The 10,171-nt window shown below is 49.7% G+C and overlaps 1 protein-coding gene across 2 annotated transcripts in view; it reads right to left on the bottom strand.

The window, feature by feature from the left end:
- Window positions 1–891: 891 nt before the first annotated feature.
- Window positions 892–10,171, bottom strand: part of Adcy9 (adenylate cyclase 9) — a 132,725-nt gene continuing 123,445 nt past the window's right edge. For both annotated transcript variants that reach the window (XM_045161575.1, XM_045161576.1), the window contains exon 11: window positions 892–2,476. In XM_045161575.1, the coding sequence (XP_045017510.1) occupies window positions 1,264–2,476 (1,213 nt within the window). In that variant the 3' untranslated portion in view covers window positions 892–1,263. The remainder of the gene's footprint in view (window positions 2,477–10,171) is intronic.

Here is a 10,171-nt window from a genome sequence, read left to right as displayed (position 1 = left end):
GCGTGGGAACAGAACGACAGGCAGGAAGGTCAGCAGACGACGCTCCAGTGAGACTTCCCTGGGTCGTCTCGGCCTCCAGTAGGCTGCCCTAACCGCATGCCGGTGGTTCTGTTCTGGACGGGCTGGTAAGATTAAATCCTGCCAGGACTCAGCCTCGTGCCCTCGAGAACGGGCGCATTTGCAGGAGCCTGCTCTGAGCTGAGCCAGCTTTGCTCTGGGTCCCCACAAGGGGGAGCAGCACTCTGGGGGGGCAGCAAAGGCCACGGTGGCCTTAACAAGAAACAGGAAGGGACACACCTAATCAGCGGGTTTGCTGTGTCCCTGGCAAATCACCCTGCACACCCCAGCCTGTTTCCCTCTACCCAAATGACCCAGGGCCCCTTCCCCATAACACTAACATCTTGATAAATAAATAAATAAATAATTGCGACTTTCAGACAGTTGAGTTTCTTTCTCCCCCAGACGAATCCGTTTCTGAGACAAACATCTTCCCTCTTGGCTGGAAGACCCCTCCGCAGAGGGCCAGGATGAAAAAAAAAGAAAAACCAAAACAACAGCTTTGAGATACCTGAGGCCTGGTATAAGCTTTGTGCCCGTGAGCGTTTGAAATCTTGGCCTACATGCAGGTGAGCCCCTGAAAATGCCCAATGTGGGGAGGAAGGTTCACTCATAGACCACGTGAGCAAGGGCCCAGGTGCCCGGAGAGGTGGTGGGAAGGGGCTCGCTGGGTTTCCCAGCCCCTCTCTCCTTCCCCAGGACGAGTTACTGGCACTTTATGTCAGATTCACAAATGCAAGTGTGTGTGCGTGTATGTACTTGGAAAGGCTAGGTGACTTAGAAACACTGTCATGTTCGGAGAGAAAAACTCGAAAACACTGTATGAGCCAAAAAAAAAAAAAAAAAGGCTTGTGAGAAAAGGCAATAAAAATGATATTATCTTAACCACAGCTTTTTAAGAAGTCAAATCCTCAGAGCCATGATTCCACCGGTGGCCTCAGTCTGAGACTCAAGGCCAAGGTCAACCCCTGAAGGCACTTGTACTCCTCCACACGGCTGAAAGGGTCCTTCCACCCCCAAGCAGGGGCAGGTTTCTGGGGAAGGGAGCAAAGAAGAAATGGATGGAAACGAGCCCTGAACACCTGTGATCCACACAGAAATTAGGGCTGAAATGACCACATGACCCCACATCCGGGGACAGAGCTGAGGCGCTTGGGAAGCACAACAGCCAGACACAGACACCGTCGTTTCGGCGAACGGAGCACCTCAGCAGCTCGCAGGGCCGGCCCCCGCGCTCGTCGAGACGGTGAGCTTCGTGAGTTCGTTGGCTTCGTCCGGCCCCGCGTCGGCCCCGTCGCTCTTTTCCGAGGCTTTGCCAAACCGACACCGGTCTTCGGCTTTGGCGGCTGCTCTCCAGGGCCTCTTAGGAGAGAGGTGCGCCTCCTTGGCCAGCGTGTTGTCGTCGGAGCCCAGGGAGGTCTTGTCCGGATAAGGGACAGAAGGCACCAGGTTGGCGATCTCGTCCGTGGGAGACCGTCCGATGCTGCCGTCCACCTGGACGCGGATGTCCGGGGAGATGGACAGCTGGTGCTGCGGCACGACCCCGTTGTCCGTGCACTTGGGGTAGAGGTAGGTCTTCATCTGCCCCTTCCCCTTGACGTTCACGGTCCCTCGGTAATCAAAGTCGTAGCCCATCTTGCTCAGCACCCGGTAGCTCTCTTCGCTCACCTGGATGCGGCACTCCAGCCCAGTGGTGTCCATCCTGCTGGCGATGTTGACCGTGTCCCCCCAGATGTCGTACAGCAGCTTGGTGGTGCCGATGACGCCGGCGGTGAGGGGGCCGTGGTTGAAGCCGACCCTGAGCTTGAAGTTGAACCACAGCATGTTGCTGTTGAAGTCGTCCACCACCTGCATCATCTCCCTGGCGAACTCAAACAGGACGCGCAGGTGCTCCTGGGGGTGGCTGCCCTCCTGACGCTGGGCCGTGTTCAGCCCGGACGCCGCCATGTACGTGGCCCCGATGGTCTTGATCTTCTCGATGCTGCTGTAGTCCGGCTTGCTGAGCAGCTCGTCGAAGTCCCCGATGAGCTCGTTGAGCACCCGGTAGCACTCCTTGCCCCCCTCGTAGTTCTCCTCGTAGAACTCGCTGAAGTTGACGACGCTGGCGAAGATCACCCCGCCGCTGTCGTGGTTTTTGGAGTAGGTCTGGGACACCTTCAGCTGCTCGGCCACGTGGTACGGGATGATGTTCCTCAGCAGCCAGTCAGCCTGGTCTCGCATGCTCTGGATCTTCGTGCGGTGGAGATCCGCTTCCACGTCCCCGTGGTAGTGCAGGCGGTAGCTCACCTCAAACTCTCGGTTCAGGAACCAGACCAAGAGCAGCAGAAGGAAGAAGGTAAGGATGAGCTCTCTGCCCACGACGCCGGCTGCCCTCCGGCTTGCCTGCAGCGGGGAGCTGCTGCACAAGCTCCTCTCGGCACTGGGGAGCAGAGAGACGAGAAAGAACACACCTGCTCAGTGCACCCGGTAAGCAGGAGTTCAGAGCCCGCCAGGGACCCAGCACCCTGTGCCGAGTGTGGCTGGATTCTGCCCTCAACACCCTAAGGCCACAGAGCTGCCTGCTTCTGTCTATTGCGTGGGCTTCAGAGATGCCACTGATTAATTAAATTTTAGTTTCCTGAGACAAGATCGCATGTAACTGGGGCTAGCCTTCAACTCCTGATCCTGATCTAGGTTAGTTCTGTTTTTTCTTTTTTTAATATTTTTTTATTTTTATTTATTTATTTGAGAGCAACACAGAGAGAGAGAGACAGACAGACAGAGAGAGAGAGAGAGAATGGGCGCGCCAGGGCCTCCAGCCACTGCAAACGAACTCCGGATGCGTGTGCCCCCTTGTGCATCTGGCTAACATGGGTCCTGGGGGGAATCGAGCCTCAAACCGGGGTGCTTAGGCTTCACAGGCAAGCGCTTAACCGCTAAGCCATCTCTCCAGCCCAGTTAGTTGTGTTTTACCAAGGTCATTTAAGCCAATCCTAGCATTAAAACAAAACAAAACAAAAAAAAAAACAAAACGAAGGGCTAGAGAGATGGCTTAGCAGTTAAGGCACTTGCCTGCGAAGCCCAAGGACCCAGGTTTGACCTCCCAGAACCCACGTAAGCCAGATACACAAGGTGATGCATACACACAAGGTGGTGCACATGCCTGGAGTTTGATTGCAGTGGCTAGAGCCCTGGTGCACCAATTCTCATTCATTCTCTTTTCTTCTCTCTCTCATTAAAAAAAAAAAAAAAAATGAAGCCAGGTGTGGTAGCACACTCCTTTGATCCCAGCAGTCAGGAGGCTGAGGCAGGAGGCCAGCCTATCTGAGAGCGAGACCCTGATTCAAACAAAAACCATATGAGACGCATGCTTTGAGAGCAATGTACACTCCTAGCAGGAAGCCACGCGTACAAACAACGGAACAAGGAAGCCACTGCTGCTTCCCTGTGGTTGCCCAGTAACCTTAGGATAGATGCAGGAGGATCCTGTCGAGGGACACCGGGCTGTGTGGTGTTCGTTCAACTTTTATGGCCGGAAATTGTGTTACAATGAACACTCTTTGCATACATGGGATTGGCCTGGTCTTTTAAACACTGTGCATTTGGAATTTTGTTGAAATCTCCAAACTGTCTTTTTAAGTGCTAGGGATTAAACCCAGGGCCTTACGCATGCTAATTTATCCTTGGGTACATAGTGAGTTTAAGGCCTGTCTCAAATTTTTTTTTTTTTTTTTTCTGAGGTAGGGTCTTATTCTAGTTTAGGCTGACCTGGAATTCACTATGTAGTCTCAGGGTGGCCTCGAACTCACAGTGATCCTTCTACCTCTGCCTCCCGAGTGCTGGGATTAAAAGCGTGCGCCACAACACCCAGCTGTTTTCTTGGTTTATCGAGGAATTATCTCACTCTAGCCCAGGCTGACCTGGAATTCACTATGTATTCTCAGGCTGGGCTCGAACTCACAGTGATCTTCCTACCTCTGCCTCCCAAGTGCTGGGGTTAAAGGCATGTGCCACCAAGTCTGGCTAAAAATAATTTTTTTAATCATAAAATAAAATTTAAAAAAATCTTGACAAACATGGCTCTTGAGGCTCTCCCCGAAGCAGTCATGAAAGTCCGGGCTTTGGAATGAGCCGGGCTATCCTGGTGGGACCGCTGTAGAGTGCTGGACTTGGGCAAGCCACTTTCCTGCTACAGTTCAGTTTCCTGACATGCAGACCATGCAGATGCGTCAGAGGGTAGCTGAGTCCCTTCGGCCTGCTTCACAGCAGAGAGGGCTCAGCGGGGGAGGCTGCCACCCTCAGGGAAGCCTGCTGTGTTGGGTCACGGCGGACATCAGGAAGCTGGGATTTGGGAAAGTCTCCACCATTCCTGGGTGAGAGCCACTCTCAGTGTCTGGCCTGCTCAGACAGGGAATGTGTCTGCGGAACACCAGCTTTCTTCCTGGCAGTCTGATGTTCAGGTTTGTGTTGGGCAGGGCTTGTGCGTGTGACCACCTCTAACAAAAGCCCTGGGCGACATGTTCCGACTGGACTCTACAAGGGCTGTCGCCGCTCGCGGCTGGAGGGATAAGCATGGCTCAGGCGAAGTCACCAGGACAGGCTCCTTGGAAGTAGTTTCTTTCCCCTTTGCCATTCTGCTGTGTGCTCTCTGTAATGGGCGTTAGCAAGGGGCACGGCCATGTGCCATGCCCTGGGAGTGCAGCAGGGGCTGGTCTCGAGGACCAGGCAGACCCAGTGCCCACAAGAGTCTTATTTATTTTGCGCATGGCACTGACACAAGTGACAATACGTATTACGAATCTCAAGTGCTAAGCAGAGTAACCACTTCTTTTAGTTGACTAACATGCCTGAGGCTCTCTGGTTGGCTTTTTAAAATATATTTTTATTTATTTATTTGCAAGGAGAGAGAAAAAGAGAGAGTGGGAGGGAGAGAAAGACAGAATACATGGGCACACCCGGGCCTCCTGCCACTGCAAACAGATTCCAGATGTATGCGGCCCTTTATGTGGGTTCTGGGGAATCAAACCGGAGCCATCAGCCTTTGCCAGCAAGTGCCTTTAACCTCTGAGCCATCTCCCCAGCACCTCTGGTTGGCTTTTAGGCAGAACAGGCAGAGGGTCTGGGCTGGGAGAGTCAGGCCCCAGCCCTGTGAGCATGGCTTGCTGGGTCAGAGGGTGAGACGTCTCCACTCGCTTCTCCACACGGTGACTCTGAGGAGCTGCCCTCTTTACACTAGACAGGCACCTGTGTTACCAGGCCTGGCATCATCTGAATGGTGCAGGGAGGTATTTTAACTCCACGTGAGAAATGGGTGATGGTACCCGGGTTTTTCCTTCCTCTCTCCCTCTTTCTCTCTCTTTTCACCTTCCTTTCTCCAGGGTCTCACTATTATATAGCCCTGTGTGGTGGTTTGATTCAGGTGTCCCCCATAAACTTAGGCGTTCTGATTGCTAGGTTCCCAGCTGATGGGGATTTGGGAATTAACACCACCTGGAGGCAGTGTGTTGTTGAGGGCGGGCTAATGGGTGTTATAGCCAGATTCCCCCTGGCACACTCTCCTGTTGCTATTGTCCACCTTATGTTGGTCAGGGGGTGATGTCCAGCCTCTGCTCATGCTGTCACTTCCCCTGCCATCGTGGAGCTTCCCCTCGAGTCTGTAAGCCAAAATAAACCTCTTTCTTCCCACAAGCTGCTCTTGGTTGGGTGATTCCTACCAGCAATGTGGACCTGACTGAACCTGACTGCAACACTCGGTTGGCCTTGAATTAGCAGCAGCCCTGCTGCTTCAGCCTCCCAAGGACTAGGATAAGTGTGCGCCAGGATGTCCCGCTCTCCCGACAGCCTGCTGTGCTGCGGCCACCGCCAGCTGCGTGGACACCGGCCGGACTTCTCTGGGCAGAGGAGAAAACAGCAAATGTGGACTCGTGTGGGAGGAGATGGGAAACAGAGTACAGAGGCTGTTAGACCTATGATGGCATTGCGTCCTAATCAACCCACTGTACTTGGAAAGTATCTTAATGCCAAAATGCATTTAGTCCCTCAAACCTACCACACATCATGGATTAAGCCTAGTATACCTTATATGTGTTCAGAACACTCTCAGTTGGGCAAAACCACCTAACACAAAGACTGTTTCAGGACTGGAGAGATGGCTTAGCAGTTAAGGTACTTGCCTGCAAAACCTGAGGACCCAGGTTCGATACCCTAGTGCCCATGTAAAGCCAGATGCAAAAGGTGACGCATGTGTCTGGAGTTTGTTTGCAGTGGCTAAAGGCCCTAGTTCACCTATTCTCTCTATCTGGCTCTTTCTCTCAAGTAAATAAATAAAGCCTATTTCATAGTAAAGTGCTGAGTTTCTTAGGCAACTTACTGAATATTGTTCTGAAAGTGAAAATAAGAATGGTTGTACTCATATGCTTTGCACCATCGTGAAGTGTAAAAATTCTAAGGAGAACGGTTTTACGTTGGAGATCATCTGTGCACCGTTTGCTTTTCGTCACGTCGCACTGGGGGCGGGGGGCTGCTCTCTTTGAAAGACATGCATAATAAGCAGCAAAAAGTGCTCCTTCCAGCCTAGAACTTGCAGGCTTTTTCTGTTGTTGCTTGTTTGTGTTTTTGCAGACAGGGTTTTCTGCATCCCAGGCTGACTTAGAACTCACTGTGTTGACAAGGATGACCTGGATCTGCTGATCCTCCTGCCTCCACCCCCCCAAGTGCTGGGTTTCCACTACGGCCAGCACACTGCTCTTGTTCTGAGACACATGGACGAAGGTGAACTGAGCTGAAACAGCACAGGACAGTTTCCAAAAGATGCAGAGGACGGACCCCAGGAACTTGATTGTGAAACATACTCAGCCCTTTATTTATTTATTTATTTATTTATTTATTTATTTATTTATTTCCTTCAAGGAAGGCTCTCATTATGCCAACCATGCTGGCCTTGGGTTCATTCTGTAATGCAGGCAGGCCTCATGCTTGCTATCACCTCCTTTGGTCTCCTGAGCAGCTGAGATTATAGGATTGTGCTAGCCACTACACTTGGTCAAAAAGAGCAAATTGAGGGCTGGAGAGATGGCTTAGTGTTTAAGCGCTTGCCTGTGAAGCCTAAGGACTCCGGTTCCAGGCTTGAATCCCAAGGACCCATGTTAGCCAGATGCACAAGGGGCACATGCATCTGGAGTTCATTTGCAGTGGCTGGAGGCCCTGGCGCGCCCATTCTCAATCTCTCTCTCTTTCTCTCTCTGCCTCTTTCCTCTGTCTGTTGCTCTCAAATAAATAAAAGTAAACAAAAAGGTTTTTAATTTTTTTTTTTGTTATTTTTATTTACTTATTTGAGAGCAACAGACAGGCAGAGAAAGAGGCAGAGAGAGAGAGAATGGGCATGCCAGGGCCTCCAGCCACTGCAAACAAACTCCATACGCATGCGCCCCCTTGTGTATCTGGCTAATGTGGGTCCTGGGGAATTTAGCCTGGAACCGGGGTCCTTAGGCTTCACAGGCAAGAGCTTAACTGCTAAGCCATCTCTCCAGCCCCCAAAAAGTTTTTTAAAAAGAGCAACTTGAGATGATTAAATGTAAGAGTTAAGTCAAGTCTGAATAGTAGATTAACTTATATATAGAAATTAAAGCAAAAATATACAATGAGGGCTGGAAGGATGGCTTAGTGGTTAAGCGCTTGCCTGTGAAGCTTAAGGACCCCGGTTCAAGGCTCGGTTCCCCAGAACCCATGTTAGCCAGATGCGCAAGGGGGCGCACGCATCTGGAGTTCATTTGTAGTGGCTGGAAGCTCTGGCGCGCTCATTCTCTCTCTCTGTTGCTATCAAATAAATAAATTAAAAAAAATATACAATGAGGTCTGGAGAGAGATGGCTTAGTGGTTAAGATGGTTGCCTGAAAAACCTAAGGACCCCGCTTCAACTCCCCACAACTCATGTAAACCAGGTGCATGAGGTGGTGCATGCATCTGGAGCTTGACTACAGTGGCTGGAGGCCCTGGTGTGCCAATTCTGTCTCATAAAAAAATACAATAATCTATTATCTTGCAGAAGAGGGATTTGAAAATAGAAAAGAAAAAGAAAACAAAGGCCACTTGTGATTCTAATCAGCTAGACATGGTATTTGTTAATGTTTGGGGTATTTCAGTGCCACATAAAATAAACCCACGGTTGGGGTGTCACGGGGTTTCACCATGAGAGACTGGAGACAGATCTGGTGTTGGAAACGTTTTGTCTCCTGGGCTGAAGGGTTGTTACAGGGTGTGTTCTCCCATGGAACTTATGAGCCTGTCCTCTGAGGGCCTGTGGACTGTGCTGTGCGCATGTTATCTGTTACTCAAAAGTTAACTTAGCTGACAGAAAGCTGAAAGAAGCCACTCTGCATGTAGTTCAATGGAAGAAAGAGAAATCACCAGTAAAGATAATCACCAGTGGACACTGCAAGCCTTATATTTGGCCAGCCAGGCCAGATGAGCCAACGGTGTAACAGTGACACGTCTGTTATGGGGGAAACCAACTGCCCTCTAATTGGACTGGAGGCCCACTCCATGGGAGGGAATACATCCCTGACACTGAAAACTTAAAATAGGGGTAGTCATGAGCCCTAGGAGTGTAACATCTGCTGTTGTCTGGCTAAATGTAAATACTATGCTTATCAAATTGCCCGGCCCAGTAAGCACTTCTGTTAATGTTCACACCCTTATAATAATGCTACTCTCATTTTTGGTAGAGAATCTTCTCTTTACAGATGGCAGTGACCTTGGGACAACTCAGAAGGTATCATGGTGATAGAAAGAAATGACCACAATGCTCAGTACTACAATATCTCTATCACACCTTCCAAGGCTCAGGGTCTAATGCATAAGAGGTGGTGGAAAGAATGTAAGAGCCAAAGGAAGGGCAGGACTCCATACAACATGCTCCCTCCAGACACAAAATGACCTGGATATCCATGGCCTCACAGTGCCTGACGCTACCTGCATAAGACCATCATAAGAGGAGGAAAAGATCATGACATCAAAAGTAAAAGACAGACTGAATGGGGAGGGGGTATGATGGAGAGTGGTGTTTCAAAGGGGCAGGTGGGGGGAGGGAGGGCATCACCATGGGGTATTTTTTTATAATCATGGAAGCTGTTAATAAAAATAAATAAAATTTAAAAAAGGGTTAAAAAAAGTTAACTTAAACCCTGCTGGGTGCTTTGCTTTTGAATACTGAACTTGTAACCATCCCTCGTTGTTACATGTGCAGCAGGCCTCTCACTGCCTTTAGTGTACGTGATGAAGTGCCCAGTGGTGGCTAAGGTGCGAAGGTAATTTCGCATAATAACTGCAAGTCACAAATATTTCCCATATTGCTGTATTTTAGGTTGCAATATTTGAATGTGTCATAATTTCTTTTGTTAATTAAAATTGAAGGTGGGGATGAATTTTCACTATTACCAATCACTGTGATCAATAATTTGGGGCATTGTAGTCTTTATGCTGAAATTTTCTTTGGCAGATAAACAAAAATGGAAATATTAGGTTAAAGGCTATGAGCAATTTTAATTTTCTTGCATACATGTATGCATGCATGCATGTATGTCTGTGTGTATCTATGGTGCATGAACGAGTGTCTTGCCACAGAGCACGGGTGGGGGGTCAGAGGACAGGCTCAGGGTGTTGGTCTACTCCCTGTACCTTACTGGAGACAGTATCTCTTGCTGTCTTGCCACTGGTTTTGTAAGCTTTGCCATTTTCTTAGCTCCACCTCCCATTTCTGTGGGTGCCTCAGGATTACAGATGTGTGTACCACTGTCTAGCTTTATGTGGGTGCTGGGGATTGAACTCGGGTCAACAGGCTGGCAGTGTAAGTGAGCTATGAGCTTTTTTTTTGGCAAAAATATTTATTTATTTGTTTATTTGAGAGAAAGAAAGGAGAGAAAGAGGCAGACAGAGCGAGAGGAGGAATGGGCGCACCAGGGCCTCCAGCCACTGCAAACAAACTCCAGGACATGCTGCACCTTGTGCATGTGGCTTATGTGGGTCTTGGGGAATCAAACCTGGGTCCCTTAGGCTTTGCAGTTAAGTGCCTTAACTGATAAACCATTGCTCCATCCCCCCCTTTTTTTTTTGTTTGTTTGTTTGTTTGTACCGAGGT

Source organism: Jaculus jaculus, chromosome 11 (genome assembly GCF_020740685.1).
Source record: "Jaculus jaculus isolate mJacJac1 chromosome 11, mJacJac1.mat.Y.cur, whole genome shotgun sequence".
Lineage (NCBI taxonomy): Eukaryota > Metazoa > Chordata > Mammalia > Rodentia > Dipodidae > Jaculus > Jaculus jaculus.
Note: the sequence above shows the minus strand (reverse complement) of the source record. Positions and strands in the feature narration are given on the sequence as shown.